This window comes from Miniopterus schreibersii, assembly GCF_964146895.1.
Source record: "Miniopterus schreibersii genome assembly, chromosome: 14".
NCBI classification, from domain to species: Eukaryota; Metazoa; Chordata; class Mammalia; order Chiroptera; family Miniopteridae; genus Miniopterus; species Miniopterus schreibersii.
Window position 1 is genome coordinate 36,627,508 of NC_138114.1, and position 21,012 is coordinate 36,648,519.

At 45.4% G+C, this 21,012-nt stretch overlaps 1 protein-coding gene across 1 annotated transcript in view; it reads right to left on the reverse strand.

Annotated features, from left to right (window-relative positions):
* BLNK (B cell linker) overlaps nucleotides 1-21,012 on the reverse strand; it is a 58,995-nt gene that overhangs the window by 19,164 nt on the left and 18,819 nt on the right. Inside the window, exons 2-7 of the mRNA XM_081157903.1 lie at nucleotides 18,353-18,418; nucleotides 14,926-14,975; nucleotides 9,528-9,568; nucleotides 4,962-5,118; nucleotides 2,932-3,095; nucleotides 808-889 (exon numbers count right to left, since the gene is read on the reverse strand). Coding sequence (XP_081014029.1) covers nucleotides 808-889; nucleotides 2,932-3,095; nucleotides 4,962-5,118; nucleotides 9,528-9,568; nucleotides 14,926-14,975; nucleotides 18,353-18,418 — 560 coding nt within the window. The remainder of the gene's footprint in view (nucleotides 1-807; nucleotides 890-2,931; nucleotides 3,096-4,961; nucleotides 5,119-9,527; nucleotides 9,569-14,925; nucleotides 14,976-18,352; nucleotides 18,419-21,012) is intronic.

Below are 21,012 nucleotides of genomic sequence, written 5' to 3' on the forward strand. Positions count from 1 at the left end.
AATAGCCCCACCCTCCCTTCCAAAAGCAACACACACCATTGCTTTTGTATTTTACAGGGTTTGTTGGGGAGGGGATGTTTAATGTGTATTTCTTTTCATGGTGATGGGTGGCTCAGGAATTCAGGTGGGTCCTGAAGCCATTGGTGATGTTTAGGGAATGCAGGAGAGGGTTGCGACATAATGGCAGAGAAAAACTGAATACTGCTACTTTAGGGTCGAGCTTATTAGATGAATAATGTAACTTGAAGAGGTATCACTTACGCAGGAATATATTCTTCATAGTGACCATATCCAGAGCGACCAGGCACTGTTCCGCAGAGGGTGTGCTGCACTGGCTTTTTAAGATAATTTGTTCATAATTGCATTTGTAATTCTGTGAAGCATTTACAAACAAAATGTTTCTGAAATAGCACTAAATTTAAAGAAGCAGGACACAGAGCATATTTTACTCTTTCGAATTTTTCAGTCCTCTGCAGAAGTTGTTCCTGGTGCAATATTTGTAAGGCCAACATAGTGGTTTGCGACTTTGTGAGTATTAGGTTTTATGAGAAATCCATCCCAGCTGAGGACAGCTAATGATGAGGGCCTAAGTGCTTCATAATTTAAGATAGGATATTAGTCATGGGAGAGGACAGAGGAAGAAGGTAAAGACCAAGAAACACAGAGATGGCTCACTCAACCTCCCAAAGCAGGCAAACGCTGTGGCCACAGAGGAGAGAGGCCTGGGCACCATCATTTGAGCCCCTGGGTGCTTCCTACCGAACAGCCTTGTGCACCCCCATCAACTGGTAGACCTCAAACACTTGCCTGTTTCAGATGGGAGCGAGCTGCTCTCCGTGGGATGAATATAGTTCTCATCTTCATCTTCCACAGGGACCACGTAGTCGGCCTAAAGGAAACGCAGAAATGAATGGGAAGAACGCTGCACACTCATAGGATATTGCTTGGGAAAGAGTGATTTAAAAAAAAATCTTTGCTGAGATATAATTCACATGCAATTAAATTTCCCTATGTGAAGTGCACAGTTTACTGGGTTTTAGTATAGTTACAGAGTGTGAAACCATCACTGTAACCTAATTTTAAAACATTTCCATCACCCGAGAAAGGAATGCTATGCCCATTAGTCACTCGCCATCTCTCCCTTCCCTAGATAACCAATAATGCACTTTCTGCCTTTAATATTTGCCCATTCTGGACATTGCGTGTAAATGGAATCATATAATGTGTGGTCCTTTGTGACTGCTTTCACTTAGCATAACAATTTCAAGGCTCAAACGTGGTAGGACATATCACTACTTCGTTCCCTTTTATGGCCAAAGAACATGCCGCTGTGTGAATATGCTGTATTGTGTTTACTCATTCAACAATTGATGGCCATTCGAGTTGTCTGTCCTTTTGACCTATTATGAATGATGTTGCTAGGAACATTCATGTACAAGTTTTTGTGTAGAGGCACATCTCTCTTGGGAACGTGCCTGGTGGTAGAACCGCTGGGTTACGTTGCAGCCCTACGTTAAACAGCGTGTGGAGCCGCCACACTGTTTCCCACGAGCAGTTTCTCCATGTGCTCCTCAACACTTGTTGTCTGTCTTTTTTATTATAACTATCATCATGGATGTGAAGTGGTATTAATTATGGTTTCAATATGCATTTCCCTGATGGTTAATGATGTTGGGCATCTTTTTGTGTGCTCATTGGCTATGTGCTTATACATATATTTTTTAGAGAAGTCTATTCAATGCCTTTGCCCATTTTGAATTGGGTTGATTGTCTTTTTATTATTGGGTTGTAATGTTCTGAATGTAAGTTTCTTATCAGATATATAATTTGCAAAAATGTTCTCCCACCCTATAGGTTGTCTTTTTACTTTCTGGGTTGTATCATTTGCAGCACAAAAGTTTTAAATTTTGAAGTTCATGTGATGTATTTTTCTTCTGTTGCTTGTGCTTTGGGTGATGTATCTAAGAAACCATTGCCTAACCCAAGGTCACAGGGATTTATACCTATGCTTTCTTGTAAAAGTTTTATAGTTTTAGCTCTTGCATTTAGGTCTAAGGTCCATTTTTAGTTAATTCTTGTGTATGGTGTGAGGCAGACCTCCACTTTTATTCTCCTGCATGTGGCTACACAGTTATCCTAGCGTAATTTGTTTTAAAAACTATTCTTTTCCTATTGAACTGTCCTGGCACCTTTTCTATTAATCAATTGATCTGAAATATAGGGAGGGAGTGATTTTTATATCGATATGAGGCAAATGAGGTAATCCAATCTCAAAAGTGATTTTACCACCTGCGTTAGTGGGTAGCCAAGATGTGTATGGAGAGAAACAGACACCAAACATCTGTTGAGTACCTGTTGCCAGGTGCTCACCTGAGTACTTCATATGTGTTGTGTCCCTTAATTGTTACAATGGCTTAATAAGGTAGGTACTACTCTCAGTTCTCTCTACAGAGTAGGGGCTTCCTCTATGCATCCCACCCCTCTGCATCTTAGAGGAGGAGCAGGGAGAAGCAGAGAGGAAAGAGGTGGAGGAGAGAAAGCTTGGTGGGCAGGGCAGAGAAGCCAAAGAGAGTAAAGGTAGGAAACTGTCCTGTGGGGGAAAGAGAAGATTCACAGGAAACCAGGGGAAGAGAAAGGGCACGGGGGGCACAGACCCAGTATTGATATTATACCATATGCCTCTAGTGGTCAAAAATGCTTACAATAAGGTCATATATGCCATTTTTAGAGAAAAAAGAACACCCTTTCAGCATAATATTGGAGAGTTGGGGGGGGGGCAGTGAAGACCCAAAGTGGTTAGTGCTGACCTGAGAGCAGGGATGGAGGAAGGAAGACATGCCTGAGTCCAGACTGCTGGTGCCTTCCCCCTCCCCTACGCTGCGTCCTGCCTTCCACTAGGTCTGGGAAGCCATTGGCACAGATTTACTTTACCTCATCCTCAAGATCCTTGGGTTTGGGTGGGACTTGAGGTTTTTGCAGAGAAGTCGAGGAGGGCATGGTGGAGGCTAGTCTCGCCTTAGCTGAAGGCCAGCTGGGTTTACTGGGAAGGGTCTTGCTGAAGGGTGGTGGAGACTGCCTCTGGCTTGATCGGTTGTCTTGAAAACAACAACAAACAACAACAACAAAGCGTGAGATGAAAGGGGCTCTGGGTCATTCCCTGGAGGGAAACTACTGGGTTCTAGAAAGTATAGAACCTCTAGCACCTAAGTAGCCACAAATGATTAACTGGGACATTCCTTAAGAGTAAAATGACATGTTAGGTAAAAAATTTCAACTGCCCATTGACTTACATCATAAAAACTAGAAGAAGGGCCTCATCAAAAAACATCCTCCCAGGGGAGAGATGGAGACCCACAGGCTCAGTAGAGCTGACAGCCCAGGGCTCTGCCCAACAGGTGCATGATGACCTTGGCTGTGTAAGGGTTTAACAGGGATGCTCCTCCATGGGTTCACTTGCTCTATGAACCTTAAGGGCAGATATTCTCAATCCCACTTACACGTCAGAACCACCTGGGAGCTTTACAAAATGTCAAGGAGCTCTGGCTGGTGTGACTCAGTTGGTCGAGCATCATCCTATGCACCAAAAGGTAGCCAGTTCGATGCCTGGTCAGGGCACATGCCTGGGTTGCTGGCTTGATCCCCAGGAGGGGGCATGCAGGAGGCAGCTGATCGATATTTCTCTCTCATCTATGTTTCTCTCTCTCTCTCCCTCTCCCTTCCTTCCTCTCTCTCCAAAATCAATAAAAACATATTAAAAAAAAAAAAGTCAAGGCCCAGACCCCACCCCAGACATAACTAGTAGGGAAAGATTATAGATTTAAAAGTTCCCCCAGGTTATTCTAACATGTATTCAGGGTTGTGACTGCTCATCTGGGTGAACAGCTCCTGTCCTCAATGATTTGCCTCAAGTCATGGAGAATCCATGAGTTCCCCTGCATAGGACTGTACTCAAGCAGGTATCAGGAAGGGAGTCCAGGCTCTGAAGCTAAATGGCCCTGAGTTTGGTCCCCTGCTCTGCTACCCACTAACTGCACTCCTTTGGGCTAGTTATTCAACCTCTCTGGGGCTCACATTCCTCATTTTTAAAATGAGGATCGTCATATCCACCTCAGGGGGATGTTGTAGGGATCAGGAAGAGAGCAGCGAAAGCAGGAGGAGCAGTGTGTCTGGCAGAGTTGACACCTAACAAACGGAGCCAGTATTACCCACAGAAGGTGGCGGAAGGCTCAGGCAACATGATGTCGGCCCGGCTGGTTCTGTGAGCGTGGATCTCGACTGATCCATCGTGGGAAAGTCCTAGCGCAGGAATAAGCTGCTGTGCTCCCATCCTGGGGACAGACGGGCTTACACTGACTTGCTGCCGCTTGCTCCTGCCATAGCCCGCCCCCAGCCCGCCGCAGCTGCACTGCCTGCGTGCCCCCAGCTCTGCTCTCCTGCCGGTGTCTCTCCTGCCCCAGCCCACACGCCTGCTGAAGGTATGGGGCTAACTTCACACTCAGTGCCTCCGCGGCAGCCTCCTCCCGGACGGGGCAGCTGTGCTCGGCCACTAGGGCATCTGCTTTGCTGTGCCAGCCAGTGTGGGCGTGGGCGTGGGAGGAGGGGCATAACCCACTGGGGTCCTTGGTGGTCAGACTGGTTCTGTATAGACCGTTCAGGAGAAATTCGGAACCTTGTACATGGGAGGCGGGAAGAGAAGCAGGGCTTAGTCTCGGGGCTGATTTCTCAGACCGTCGGGAGCTGAGAGCAACCATCAGGGCGTGATCGTTTATCTTTTGCCCATTTCCAATATTCTTGATTCAGGAAGGATCATTTTCCCCCTCAAACGGGCAAGTTTGCCAGCCGGGGCTCCACTGCCTGTGAGTGGCCAGGTGGCCCCCTTGGAGGCGGTAGGAATGGAGGTCCCTGCCGCCCTCGGCCTGCCCCCGCCTCCCCGCCGAGCACCCAGGCTCGGGGTGCCTCACCTGCGTACTCGCCCCTGGTAAAGGGCAGGGCTGGGTGGACTGTCCTCGTCTCCTGCTCCACGGGCGGCGGCTCATAGCTGTCATCCCCCGTCTCCTCGACGGGCAGCACGTACATCTCGGAGTCGGAGTGCTCGTCGGGGTTTTCATAGTCACTGTCCTGCAAGTGCAGACACCATGCTCAGGGCCCGGCTGTGCCTCGTCATCAGGACAGACTGACTTAGGGGCCCGACCTGCTCCCTCCATGTCAGGACGGGGAAGCAAGGCCTGGATGGGCCGTCACCAAGGCCAGGCAGCCGGTCATGGTGAAGCCCGGGTGGGAGCCGGGGGGACCAGGGGGACCTTTAACCTGCAGGGTGCCTAAAACTCTATGTGGGCAAGAACCATCAGAGAGAAAATATATTTTAAGAAGGCAAGAAAATAAAATAACCGGTAGGTTTTATTTATCCTGCATGCTGACAGTTGAGGAAAAAGTAAGTTTAATAAGGAGAGAGAAGGGTGCACAGGAAAACAGGAGATGAAGTTAAAAGTTAAAAAACAAAACAAGACCCAGAGCTGGTAAGCCAGAGGGACTGGGCTTCAAATGGACTCGAGTCCTCTCTCTTTCTTTTATTAAATATAAATTGTATTTAAGTAACTATTGAAAAATGCATTGACATGTTCTAAAGTTCAAACAGGTCAGAGGGATGTACCGAAGTCTCCTTCCCTGCCACTCAGTTCCTCTCCGCAGAGGCAAACGGCATTGCCCGCTTCTCTTGCATTTTGGCCAGAGAGAGTGTGTAACAGCGTGCGTGCACATGTTCTTGTGGAAGAAATATCTGGTTCAGGAGTTAAGAGGTCCTCTGGCCTCTGTGTCCATTGCCCCCAGGGCCCCCACACCGCTGACACAATGCACGGTCCACACGTGGTTTCCCCCGCGCGGGCGGGGCGCTGCCCTCTGGCCCGTCTCCTTGCAGCTGTGGACCACTCACGCGGGTACACCTGATGCGGGCACAGTGCTCGTCACCGCTGCATCCTCGGGGCCCGCAACGGCAGGCACAGGAGAGGAGCTCGGTGCGCTTGGAATGAGTGAGCGAATGAATGAATGAATGAATGAATGAATGCATGAATGAATGCATGCATGAGCAGGTCTGCTGCCCTCCTCCGTCTGTACAGAGATGGGAGGGGAGAGGCATGGGGTGAACAGTGACACGAGGGATGAGACAGGAGGCTGAAAAGAGTGTGGGTGTCATTGTCCCAGAGTGGGAGAGAAGGTGGTTAGGGTGACATAAGAAAAGTCCTGTGGGGGGATTTTCCCAAACCCCAGTCCTGGTAATAGCAGGGGGGCTCAATAATCCTTCCTGAACGTGACCATGAACTTAGGCTGAATAGAGAAATGACAGTGATGATAGTTTTCTTATAACTGACATTTCTATGAGCCGCATGCCTCATTTACTCCACCACAATCATGTATTAGTGTTTTAAAAATCCCACTTTATAGTGGAGAAAGCTGAGGCACAGAGGAGTTGAGTAATTGAGTCTGCAATCTGTGTTCTGGAGAAGCAATGACTCTTCTCAGGCAGGGCTCCTAGGAGGTGAAATGGGGGTGAAAGGGTGGCCAGGGGAGGCTCAAAAGGGCGAGAGCCTGGCTTCCCAAGGCCAGTCCAGTCCAGCATGAGGTGGTGGGAACCCTCCTCATCCAAGCCAAGGACCCAATCACTGCTGTGGCGGCCTCTCAGGGAGACATCAGTAAAAGTGCTGAGAAGCAGCTGCTTTAATGCACATCTGGAAGGTGAATCAGCAGGGACCCAGACACGCGTGCCTAAAAGGGAGACGGTTTGGGCATCCCTCTTTGTTTCTGTTTTCATGCAGCAGGGATGGGACTCTTGAGACTTAATAACCTGGAGGCTGAGGAGTGTGTGCATCCTGGGGAGGGCTCTGGGGTCCTTGCAGCCCCTCAGGCTGGGCAGCCTGAATGAGGGACCACATTGGCAGAGGTGGCAGAGAGATAGAGGAAGAGAGACTCCATGTCAGCTGTTCCTGGCAGCTGCTCCTCTGACACTGGGCTGCCTACCAGGTGGTAACCCTCATGAGGACAGGACTGAGACTGTATATACAGGACCCAGCATAGGACCTGCGATAGGGCAGGTGCCCACTACCCCGCTGTGGAATGAGTGAATGAATTGAGCTGCTGCCCTGGGCTCTGAAGGGACTGAGGAGGAAGGAATGGGCTCTCAGGAGAAGTGCTGGGCTGCTGGCCCTTCATTTGGAAAATCTATTTAGTGGGAGACACACCGTGAGCCCCTCCTGCTTCAAACACAGTGGAATGCATTTTATTCTTTTTATCAACAGAATAAAAAAGGAATATGTTCAAACGTGTGAGAGTTAAAAAGAAAATTCCTCTTCTCTCAAATTATTCTAAGTTCTGGCAAACAAAATTCAATCATTCATTCAATATTCAACAAGTATAATATGTTGGACAATCTGATGGAAACTTTGAAGAAGTGAATGTGTAATAAGACAAAATTTCAAATTGTCCATTTATTCATTTAATCAATTATTAATTATTGAGTACCTGATATGTGCCAGGCATCGTGCTTGACTCTGAGCACAGTCCCTGCGCTCATAGAAATTATATTCTAGCAAGGGAACCCACAACACACAAATAGCGAATGGTAAATAATAAGTAGGCCTTTAAACAGACAAAATAGCAATCACTAGTGATAGATGCTCTGATGGGAATGATCAAGGTCCTGAGACAGACAGCCGTAGGAGGAGCGGTTCTACCTTGGATGGGGTACTTGAAAGGCCTTCCTGAGAAGGAGACGTTGAGACCACACCTGGAGGACAAGAAGGAGCTGACCAAGTGGGGAAGAACAGAAGAATGTTCTTTGGTTTTTCCTCTTTTGCTTTCTCGCTTTTCCTGCCCAAGGACCACAAGTCTGAAGTTGCTGAGGCAGGCAGGACCTTGGCATGTTGTAGGAACCATGGGCAGGCCTGTGAGCCTGGGCTGTGGTGGGCAAAGCCCTGCTGGAAGGGGGTGGGGGTGGGGAGGCTGGACAGGTCCACAGGGGCCAGATTTCATCAAGCCTGGAGGTATTAGCAACAAGTCTGGATTTCATCCAATAAGGTCAAAATAATTGTGAGCGAATGTTTCTCAATCCTTACTATAGTTGGTACCTTGATTTTGGTTGGTTGAGACACAAGTCATTTCCTCCTCTCCGGAGAGATTTTATTTTGTGCTTCCGAAGTCCCCACTGTGTGCTCTTTTTATCCAGCCAGCAAGTTAAATTTTCTTGGCTTCCCTCAGCATGGGGACCAGCTTCTTAACTTTACTTAAGATGTGGCTTGGTGCCTGCAGCCAGCAGGGGGCACAGCTGCCGTGCTTCTGAGGGATCAGTGGCTGCTGGGTTCTGGGAAATAAGTCCATGCCCCAGTTACCCACAGAGAGGCCATCTAGTCCCCTCTTTTAAAAAAATCATTTCCCTGCAGTTGAAAAGAGAGGAACTCCTGTCTCCTCATACTCTGAGTAAACTCCAGGTGGCATACACAACATGGAGCCCAGGCTCAATGCTGGGCACCTCCCAGGAGTCCTGGGTTCTCATTCTCGGTGGCTAAGTAAATGAGAGAGAATCATTTTGATTCTCTTGGCCTCAGTCTCCTTATATGGTGTGTTGTTGTGTGGAGACCCTCTTGGATCCATTCCAGATATAAAAGTCACAGATCGGGGCAGACTAATATTCTGCATGAATTTGCTATGTGAGGAATAATTGTTGTGAAGAAAAGTTTTAGGATGTCTTGTAAGACTCGACCTAAGAGAAAATGGCTTCGGGGTTTTGTGGGTCATAAAGACACCTCGAAGAGGTTTACAGTTAATTTGGACATACAACCAACGTCGTCATGGCCAGGTCCCTCTCTCTCTGGCCTCCGATGCTTTGCTAATAATACCTGCTCCATCGCAGCAAGCACCTTGGAGTTTAAAAGCTTGAGTCTGAGATCTCAGTGAGAATTTTGGAACTGCAAGTTAAACTCTCCATGCCTTGGTTTCTTTACCTGTAAAATGGGTGGGGCCGATATTCAAAATGTCTTACAATACAGCGCAGATACTGACTATTGACCCTAAGAATGTGCCGAGGCCCCCTGATGTGCCAGGCATTTACTCTTTGGTTGTTGGTTTCTTTGAGCTTCTGTGCAGGGGCCAGGAGGTGATGGGCACTGGCGAATTCAGGACAGAGGCTTTTGCCAACTAAAATGGAAATATTTAAACATTCTAACATCTGTTTTGGCTGTGCTGGTGAGTACTCTGAATAGACTAGCAGAAAATGGCGATAAGAATGCCTACGGAGGGCTGCAGTGAGGGTTAGGTGAGGTAACGCGGATGAAGCTCTCGGCCTGGCACGGTGCTGGCTCAGAGCAGCCATTCATTTTGAGGTCATTGCTGCCTTGTCTGCAGGTGCCCTGCTAGCTCCCCATCTCCTCTGTGATGCACAGCTGACCACCAGCGTGCAATTCAGAAACAAACCCTTAGAAAAGCCTCCCACAGGCCCTGGTGGAAACGGCACCCTCCTGGTCCCAGGAGCAAATACTTACAAAGTCATCTGACCACTGCTCCTCTTCATCAGCAGGGCTCTCTGAAACGGCATGAGGAGGCAGAATTCACACACAGGAATTTCAGCTGGCAGCCCCACCCTGCCTTTCCTGCCCTCGGGCTTCCATTTCCCCTGTACTTGCCTTCCCTGCCCTTGGGCTCTGTTTCCCCTGTACTTGCCTTCCCTGCCCTTGGGCTTCCGTTTCCCCTGTACTTGACCTTGAACTGTTATTACAGTCATCTGATATTCATTCACTTTCGAATGCTTTTTTTTTGGTTTGTTTTGTTAAAGTCAATTCTCAAAGCATTAAGAGAAGTCTCACTGGGAGCAGAGAAATGGTGCATCTGACCCATGTCTGTCTTTGTCAAGGGACATTTGGGGACCTTAGAGTAACCCAGTAGGACCATCGGGCAGCAAAGAGACAAAAGCATAATGTGGTAGAGGTTACTTGATGGTGGCCCACTCTTCTGGTTCCACAAGCAACTCACAGCATCATCTGATAGAGTCACAACCTTGCAGGCCATTGCCCAGACTGAAAAGCGTGACAAGCCAAAGCACTAGATCTAAAGAAGCGGGTGGCTTTGCAGCATCTCAGGGAGCCTCCGACGGTGTGCAGATAGTAGTTTTAGAACCAGGCTCCCTGGGCTCCAGTCCTGGCTCTGATTTTTGCTACATGCTTGGCAGTGGACCAGTGCTTTAGTTGTTTAAAGCTCCATTTCCTCACCTGTGAAACAAGGGTAAGAATAGTGCCTGCCCCTTGTTTTTATGAGAGTCAAGTAATACACACAGGAAATGCTTTGCAAAGCCTGGCACACAGTAAGTGCCGTATTAATGTTACTTATTGTTGTCTTGGGTATTGACAGTTCCCAATAAACCCTCAAAACAATATTAATTCTATTTCCACTCTAAGGGCAACCATGAGGTATGCTTACCACAAGAACATGGATTCAGGACAGCCTCCAATGTAGTGGGTGACATTTTTAGCAGGGTAAATTCAAGTTAAATATGGGCCAGATGGTGTAATTTGGGGTGTGGGATTTCAAGCCCCTGCCAGGAAGCTGAGATGCTGGTTGGGCGTGCTTGTCGGGAAAAGTCTCTCCTATTGTGTCATGTACCTGGTTTGGGGTTTATGCTCCATTGACTGTCAGAATTTCATGCCACACAATAGAGGGGCTCCTCCACTTGCCTGGCCCAGGCTCTGTGATTCAGGTGGCCCTCCCAGGCCTCTACACACAGCACCTGGCACTATAAGACACGTGCTAATGGCTAGGATGGCACCCATCTCTGCATCTGTTCCAGGCCAAGACACACAGGGTCAAGCTGTGTTGCTTAAAATCTTGATTTGCCACTTGCTAGCAGTGTGACCTTGGGTGAATTGCTTCACCTCTCGGCTTCAGTTTTCTCATCACTAAAATGGACATTAGTAGTACCTATGCCATAAGGTTTTGAGAGAATGAAAGAACACACGGAAAGTGTTTAGTAGAGTCTCTGACTTAGAGTAAGGGCCCAGTGAATGATAGTTATTACTATTAATTGACTTTCTCCTTAATTCTCACAATAACCAGAAGGAGAGGTAATCTTATCTCTAGATCAGGGATCTGAGGCTTGGGAAAGTTACAAAACTTTTCTTGGTTCACACAGTGCTTAAGGGATTCCACCCCAGGCCAAAAGGGGCATCCATGAGGCACAGATGTGCACAGAATGAGTAAGCTTCCCAGTGACAAGCTGGAGATGGGGTGGCTGAAGAGGATGGGTTTGAGTAACTCAACCATGAAGAGACAAAGGCTGAACCAGACTGGGGGGCTCGGGAAAGGGAAGGGATGGCTGGAAGGATGGCAAAGGGTTCTGTGGAGTGATCTTGATTGAATCTCCCCACGTGAACTTTGCTGGTACCACCAGTTAGAGTGTAAATGGGGAGACAGAACGCCAAGTGAAAGCTGGCTTCATAGAGGACCAGGACAGGGGCAAAAGCAGTGTTATATTTCACTTCCTTTGTGGACAAAGGGTTGTTATGTGTGTATTCTACTTCTGTGGTGGACATTTACTCAAGAAACCCTGTCCAGGTAACTTCCTCTGCCCCACCCTGTCATTGCTCTGATCTCCTCCCTGCATGACCTCAGTGGTGGGAAGACAAGGTGGACCTCCTGGGGACATCACAGCAGCCCCTGGATAGTAGAGCCCAAGTGTACCAAGAAAAAGGCCTCATTCAGCTCTGACCTCTCAGGGCTTTGTGGAGTGATCAGTGGAGCTTCTACAATGACCCCAGTAGACTCTGGGGCCACCACAACTGCTCTGCCCTCCCCACCTTCCCAAGCTAGACCTCAGACTTGAAAGATACAGGAGGCTGCTCAACCATGAAAGTGCAGGAACTGGAAAGCAAGTTCTGGTGTTAATGTCAGAGGCTCTGGGCCTTCAGAATAGTAAGAAATTCCCTAGTAAAGTGTAACCACCTCTGTTTGGCTCACAGGGAGGAACAGTGGGATGGGAGCCCAGGGTGGGTTTCCTGTAGTGGCCGCAGTAACCTTGGGCATGTTACTTAATGTTCCTGAGATGCATTTTCTTCACCTGGGAAACTGAGGTAGTCATTTCTATCTAATGATGCTGATGGGAAAGTAAATGAGCTAATGTCTGAAAAGAGCTTCGATTAATGCCCAGAAGACAGTAAATACAACATGTTTTGGATATCTTCCTTTCCCAAATACCAGCTACTTGGGCTTAATATACTCTGCTCAGAGGACCACGAGGTCCCTGCAGGCAATGGCCCTCCTCAGAGGCAGAGCAGGGTTGCCAGGTCTGAACTGAAAGCAGCAGGCTCCATCCTGGCCTGGTCTGCATGTGTAGGAGGTCCAGGCCTCCATTGTTTGTATAATTCAAACTTTGTCCTTCTATTCTAGTCTAAGGAGAGGAGGGACTGTGATGCTTCTTAAGCTGACCACTGGGGGGCGCTGGCCCTTTCCATGCTCTACTTTCTGAAGGTGAACATTGCCAAGGTCAACACACTTCCCTGGCTAGAAGGTGGGGAAGCCATTTGCTTCCAGGATTGGAAAAAGGGCATAATTCCAGCATCTCAGGGAGACAGGTGGGCTGTTACAGGAGTCTTTGGTGGACCAGAGGCCTCTAGGGAGTGCTTGCCTGGCCTCTGGGCCTCCGGAGGTCTGGTGGGCTAAGATCTCCAAGTACTGGCACCTTTGAGGACCTTGCAAACTCCCTGGGTTCCGGAGAAGCTGTCAGGGCTGGTTTCTGAGGCCCTGGGCTTGCAACTGCTCAGAGTCCCCAAGGCTCAGAGGAAGCAGCTGGAAATGCTTCTAGGACATGAGTTGGGGGTGGGGAGGGGAAGGCAAGGAAGGTACTAAGTGCAGGTGGTGATGGTGGTTTAGCCAAAAGGACCCTTTCTGGCGACTGGGTGTCAGAGCAGAGGACAGTAGGGAAGGCTCTATTGGTTTGGTGAAACAATAGGATGTATTTCTGAGATCCTAGAACTTCAGCGGATTTGTCTCTCAGTGCAGGAACAGCGGTGAGGACAGTTGGTGGTTTATAGCAGGGTTTCTCAAATTTAATATACATGCATTCAGATCTCCTGGAGCTGTAGTTGAAATGCCAAATTCTGATCCCTTAGTTCTAGGGCAGGGCAGAGGTTCTGCATTTCTAACAAGCTCCTAGGTAGAGCTGATGCTGCACACTAGGGATTGCACTTTAGGAAGCAGAGGGTTAGAAGACCCAGCTGAGACCCAAGAGAGGTCAAGTACAAATTGGAAGATGCAACTTCCTGAAGCCAGAGAAGTTTAGGAGAAGCTTGCTTCATCCCTAGGCTCTGGGCTCCAAAGATCTGTGTTTCTGTGAGTGTAAAGTATTAACATTGGCAGGAACCTGTCAGAGCTTCTAGTTCAGTCTCTGCGTGGTATAGATGAGGAGAGAGGGGTGCGCTGTCCAGGATTACAGAGCCTTGTGGGTAGACATTGAAGGACCTTATATGCAGGGGCCATGTTCGGTAACTTATATTTTTACCTGTTGGCATTCTTGCTTATTACCTGCCTCCCTACTAGTTAATGAGCACCTTAAGGTCAGGGACTATATTTTGTTCCCGCTGTGCTGGGTAGCACAGTGAGTATACGCAGGACACATGTGTGTAATATTGGCTGAATGAATCATAAAATGTGTAGAACAGCTGAGGCACCTGGAAATGTTTATTCTAGAGAAGAAAACATTCAAATGACCTAACTTCTTAATTCTAGCCTTGAAGTTACACAGAACAACTATTTCTACTTTCTTTAATATTTAAAGGCTTGTACTGTGTGGCCATCAGGACAGACTCTGGAAGCCACAAGGAAATGGATCACATCCATATCCCGCCAGGGATGCCTGTTCCTGAGTGGGCAGTCACTGCAGATGTCCCCGCAGAAAGTGGGCCTTGCTTGTGGTACATGCTGGTGGGGTAGGTTTAAGCGTTGGATTGGATACTAGACTGTATGACCTCTGGGGCTCCTTTTAAACCTGGCACTCCATGATTTTATAATTTTCCCATCAAAACTTTGGGTGCCTAACAGGTATAGTCTGCTTTGTTTTCTTTCTTTTTTTAGAACTTGGAGAAAAGAATGAGTTTTTTGGGTGTTTATTTGTTTGTTTTGTGTGTGTGTTTTCACTGAGGGCTATATAGATCTGTCCATGTCCAAGCAATCTTTATGTTTAAGCCATTAGAAACATATTTTAGACTTGCCCTTCTAAGGCATCTGTTCTAGAAAAGGGAAGTATATTAGATAATTGACTTTGTTCACCACTGCCATAAAAACTATCAACTTCAAGACTAACTATTCTTCCCTGACAAGGTTGATCCCAGTTGGAATGGGAGAGGACTGAGTAACCGTGTGCCCTCAATAAGTTATCTCCCCCCCCCAAATATCCATTTGAACAGCTCTTTATCCAGGAAGCCTTCCCTTCCCCGATACCTCCACACCCTCCGCCTTAGATTAGATTAGATTAGATTAGATTAGAGTAGATTAGATTAGATTAGATTAGATACTGGTGTAGAACTTTGTGCTTCCCGATCACACTGAGTTGTAATTGTTTTTAACACCATCTGTGTTCCCTTCTTGACTGTAAATTCTGTGAGTGTGGGGCTATATCTATCTTGATTATTACTGTATTTCTACCTAAGAACTTCTATGTGCCTGGCACATGGAAGGTGCTTAATAAATGTTCAATAAATAGATGAGTGCATGGATGGATGGATGGATGGATGGCTGGATGGATGGATGGATGGATGGATGGATAGGATTTGGTCATTCTTAAAATTAGGATGGGCACCTTTTGTTTTCATGTCAGTAGAACATAGTTCCCTTTTCAGGAAGTAAATATAAACATTAAATTAATCAAGAATGTAAGTATTTTAGAAATACTCTTACCAGAGGCATAGTCCCTTCGAGGAACACTTGGAGGTGCTTTGACTTTCAGCCTGTAGATAACAATCATTAGACAAAAGGTCAGTGGGTAAGACAACTGTAGTCAATACCTATGATATAAGCAGATATAGAGTTAATAGATAGAAAACAAATTTAATAAATGCTTTAATAGGAAACAGTTATAATGAGTACTTTAATTGTAGGTTGGACTGAAATTATTTTTGCTCTATTAAAAAACTGAAAAATAAGTGAGCAGTGAGTATTTCTAGGTTGGGGATAGTGATATTTTGCTTATTTAGTAGTTGACTGCTTCAAGCACTTTCAAAATGACTGTGGTATCTTTATACACATATAAAATGTTCTGAATATTCACAATACTTCCCCACTCATTAAGAGAAGAAAATTAAAATTACATTTTAAAAATGTATCCCAGTCTTAAGGCTTTTTATAAGTACTGGCAACACGCCCCTTCCATTATTTGAAATGGGTAAGGTTTATAGTAAATTGTTATTTTTAATAATAGTTACCCATTTTATTTGAGAATGATTTACTTAATTAAAAATTTAAAATATATAAATGAAACCTATATCCAGTAGACTTTATTTACTAAAATATCAAATCCTTTAGAAGCAGCATATAAGCTAATGATTACATACAAAACACATTTCAGTCCTTGAGGAAAACCAAAGCAGATCAGAAATTCATGTTTGATTACAAAAAACAAGGCTTATAAACCAGAACAGTAATGTTACAAAAATAACAATATTTATATTTGTGTAGAAATTCTGCACTCCCCCCCCCAAAGGCTTTCATATCTATTATTTCATTTGATTCTCATAACAAGCCTGCCAGAAGGGTGTGCTGGGGAAGATACAACCATCAGACCTGTGATGAGGTCCAGAAAGGAAGATTACCAAAGGTGTAGGAAGGAAAAACAAAAACTAAACTGGGTCTGGGCCAGGTCTATTCATGGGCCAGTAATATTTCAAAAAACACAAACTATTACCCATCTTTGTAATCATTTCATAAAAGAAAAGAAAGGGTATTTCAATACCCCCCGACTATGTGAAGGTCATCATCTGAGAATAAAGGACAGACTCAAGAAAGGACTGGGTCGCTTGGTGGGTTTAGCCCAGTGGTTAGAGCGTCTGCCTGTGGACTGAAGTGTCCGGGTTTGATTCCAGTTGCAGGCTCGATCCCTGGCCCTGGTCAGGACACGTGTGGGAGGCAACCAATCAATGTTTCTCTCTCACACCGATGTTTCTCTCTCTCTCTCTCTCTCTCTCTCTCTCCCCCCCCTTCCACTCTCTGATAAGCAACAGAAAAAATATCCTCTGGTGAGGATTAAAAAATAATAGTAATAAAAAAAGAAAGGACTGGGTCACTGAGTACCGACCAGGAATAAAAGCTGTGGCTCGGGCCCACTTAGCAGCCGCAGCTGCACACCAACCCCCAGCCCTGCGAGGTCCTTATTTTCCCATCCGACCATGACCAGTGACGGCTCTGTCACGGTCTTGGCTTAGGAAACCAGTGTGCTCAACCGTGCTTCCTCCTTTCAAGGTGGCACCTGTTGCCTGGCAACGAGTGAGAGCTAAGAACTGCATGTCACTCCGAACCGAAGGGCCACTGACTCCCCCAGGGCCAGTGACTACGGCGGCCGCATTTTCCAAGCTGAGAGGAAACATGGTTTGCCAAGAAAAAGTCATTTGGGGACAACGGGTATAACGCGATGGAAACTCTGGAAAAATTTGATCCCCATGGCTGCTGCAAGTATGACTGACCGCGGAATAGACATTTTATGCAGAAGCTGCATGCTATTGAGAAAACTGGTGTATTGTAAACTGGCAGCTGCCTGGGGGGTTCTCTCATTTCAATGAGATTCTGAAATCACAAGTGGAAATAATCACACACCTCTCCCAGTCACAGGACAGACCATGAAAACAAATTCTCCTCCTCCATGAGACAACTGTTGCCCCACAAGCAGAAGGTTATTTTCTTTCTTTTATGATGATCACTTATACCCGTTGAGACTCATTTACATTTTATAGTCTGAAACACCACAAAAAGCGATTTCTTACTTTTGAGTTTAGCAAAGACCAAAAAGAATGAAGACAGTACTCCGTTCTGAAGGCATAAAGAAACGTACTTTCGTACATTATTGGTGAAACAAAATTTTAGGAAAGCAATTTGCTAATATCGATAAAAACTTCAAGGGCACAAATCCTTCCACCCAGAAATTTCATTTCAGGAATTTAGCTTTCTGGTATACTCAAAGTCTGCAAAGGATATTTATTGAAATGTTATTTGTGACAGTTAAACTGAAAGAAATGCCCACAAAATTTTGATTTTTATCTGAATTGATATTATCAAATTGCCCTTTAAAAATGTTGTTCCAGTTTAACACCCCCTTTAAAAATGTCCAACAATATATAGTTGGTTAAATGAACAATAATACATTTATAGTAGATTATTAATCAGCTGTTTAGAAGGGAATATGGTTTATTTTCACACACCAACAAAAAAAGGCATCCATGATATAGCGTTAAGTAAGATGACCAGACAAAGCAAGTTGGTAGAATGGTTTATGAAGTGTGATGCCATTCATGATGAAATCTATGTGTACAGGTGTGCATCATAACTATGCCAATGTATGTATGCGTGTGTGTACAAGTTCATTCACATAGATTTATATACCAAACTCACACAGGACTATGTCTGTTTCTGGGGAGCAGTGGGTGAAAGTGGGGACATGAAGAAGTATATTTATCTCTGATCCCCCCCAATGAATCTGTGTTACTTTTTTTAAAAAACCCCAACAGCTTAAAAACTTAATAACATTTCCCCTTTCCTCTTGATTTAGATTTTGAGTGTCAAATGTAAATATGTGCACTTCATGTACAATTTCTCTTCTCTTAGAAAAAGCTTAAGAGTTTTGGGTGTGGGGGAAGATGTAGAATTCTAGCTTTCCCTTTCCAGGTGCCAGGTGAAAACACCTTTTAAGGCAATAACTGTAAGAGCAGAAATCCAAGTATGGAAGACAGATATGCACCCTAAAGAAGCTGGGGCCGGTTCTTACAACTTCTCCTTTGGGTGTCCCCAGCCGTGCCCCCGAGCCCTTAGCTAAATGGCTTTGGAAGCTGACTTTGCTGCTTCCGTAAGCGTCATTTTGACATCTGCCCAGCACCTCCAATGTCATCGCTCGCCTTTTGGTCCGTGAGAGGGAAAAGCCAAGGGTCCTGAGAATCACCCCGTGCACTCGCCCTGGTCCTGAGTGTGGGTCTGAGTGCCGGGGACTCTAGGCCACAGGTGAGAAAGGGCTGCGGGCTGGAGAGGTCGCCACCCCTCACTGGGGCAGCAGAGGACTTTGTCCCCCCCCCCATGGCTGGCGACACGTTGCTCATGTCATAGCTCATGTCGGAGTCTAACTTACTTTTTTATTTTGTTCATTATTCCACCCTCGTTGTGCTTAATATCATGGACCATCTTTTGAAACTGCCTGTAAGAGACAAAATTAAACAATATTAATGACTAGGTTGATTTTTTAAAAGTCTTCTATCCTTCTTGAAGAGAGAGAGAGAATCCTACAATAAAACCCCAAATAGCATGAATGACATTGTATTTAGGTTTAATTAATTATATTAACTAAGCTGACCATCTGCTGCCTGAGTAGAGGGAGAGGGTGACTGATTCCAAGGCCCTATAAGGAGGGTGGTCACTGGGTGCCTGGGCCCGTCTCCGGAGGCAGTGAAGGGGAACACTCATGCCCAGGTCTGCCCGCTCCGAGGAGACGGGAGGCCAAAGCCCTCTGACCCCCCAGAAGCCTCACTGCCATCACTTCCTGTCCGTCAGGCACCTATATTGCAAGGATGGGACTACCTTGAAGCACACATTATAAGCCGAAATCAGACCCAAGGTTTTTTTGGTTAATTTTAGGAGGTAGCATCTGGAAAAATTGTCATTTAAAAGCTGCACATATAGAGAATCCATAAAAAAATGATTAGTGAATCTGACTGCACAGATATTTAAAACTTGTGCAGAACAAAAACATGCACAAAATCGAAAGATAAATGACGTGCGGAAGAAATATCTGCAATACATAACAATGATAACAATAACAATGGTAACGACAACAATGACTGTAATTTTTGATTTACAGAGGGATCTCACAACTCAGTTAAAAAAAAGGTTAACAATTCAGTAGAAAAATAAGCAAAGGACGTGAACACACAGCTAACAGAAAAGAAATACAAGTGGCCAACAGATGGAGAAAAAGATATTTAACATCACTTATATTTAAAGAAATCTAAATCAAACAACAACGAGAGAGGTCCTGCTCCTCAGACTGGCACAGCTTAACGATTGTGGTAATACCCATGGTTACCGAGGGTATGAGAGTACACATATGCTTGGGAATGTAAATTGTTACAGTATGTATCTGTCAAAATTGAAAATGTTCATGCCTTTTTACTCAAAAATTCCACTGCTAGGAATTGTCCTATGAACATGGTCATAAAACTATACCATTCTATAGATATCCGCATTATACACATGCGAGCATTGTATGTAATAACCCTAATCCTTTCTGCCTTCCCCCTGAGAAACCTGGAAACAACCTAAACACCCGTAAATCACTAAAAGGGAACTTCTTAAATAAACTTTGATAAAGCTATACAATGGAATACCACAAACCCTTAAAAAACACACAAACATTTGTATTGCTGATGTATAAAATCCCCAAGAAATATTAAGTTAAACAAAAATGGAAAAGAAAGAAAGAACGAATGAAAGGAAGGAAGGAAGGAAGGAAGGAAGGAAGAAAGAAAGAAAGAAAGAAAGAAAGAAAGAAAGAAAGAAAGAAAGAAAGAAAGAAAGAAAGAAAGAAAGGAAAGAAAAAAGAAGGAAGGGTGGCCGTTCAGAATGGTGTGTAGCAGGTGCCTTTTTGTGGAGGGAAAAGGTCTGTATACACGCACATATGTGCTGGTATTTACAAAACTTTTTAGAAAGATATGCAAGAGGTCCTTAAAAGGTTGTTTCTGAGCCAACAGAGCGCGTTCACACACATTAGAAAAAGGTGCCCCTTTTCTCTGCGTGGGCACTGCTCAGTGGCGGGGACACAGCTTGGCAGACAAAGGGATTTCGGCCCCTACCAGTCCTTAGAGCCGGAGAGTGAGGGTGAGTGGCTCGGGTGGGAGAGGGGGCTTCTATTTATAAAAAGGAGACTTTATGATGAAAATTTTTCTGTATTATTTGGCTCTTCATTCCAGGACCTTACTATATCCCTTTTCCTATCTGTTTTACATACATACCTGCAGAAACATGTGAACAGCGTTGGAGTATAGGGCCATGTTTCATTTTCTTCCTAATAACATGGCTCTGCCCTGAGAGAGTAGGATATTTGAATTCACCTTTCAGACAAGCCTTTCCTGTGTTCTGAGAAAACCATTTGATTGGGCTCTTTGGTTAACAAAATGTAAAGATTGTACACAGCTATTGTACCCAGAGAAAATTGTGATTTCCCATAAACCTGAATGCAGAGTCTCTGGTTCTGGACGCTAGGCCTTTTGTTGGAAAATGTGGATAGTGGTGCACAGTTAGGCTTAACATAGGTCTATGAAACCCTGTGGGTTGGGGGGAGCCTGGGGGAAATATTCTCTGGCTCTGTAAGGATTTAGAAGGCCTACACTGCAAAGCTTTTCAGTGAGGATGGAGCAGTTCAGAGGATGAGAGGACAGCTTGTCAGTTCAGGAGGAGGGAGGGAGGGGTGAATAGGTGAAATGGGACATTTAGGGCACTGAAACTATTTCGTATGATACTGCATTGGTGGCTACAGGTAAGAGATGCTCACTGTATCAAAATTTGGAAATAAAACTTAAGATATCAGTCTCCCTCATTATTAACATTTAGTTGGAGCCTTCCCATTTTTACCACAATGTATAAATGCATAGATTTTACATGATTAAGCTCATCCTTGACATTTTGTAATCTGCATTTTCCACTCATATCTTCAACATTTTCATAAGTGAGCACCACCCTTAGGCTTTGACTGCTTAGCCAATTAGTCTTTTTTTTTTTTTTTTCTTCCCCACTTTG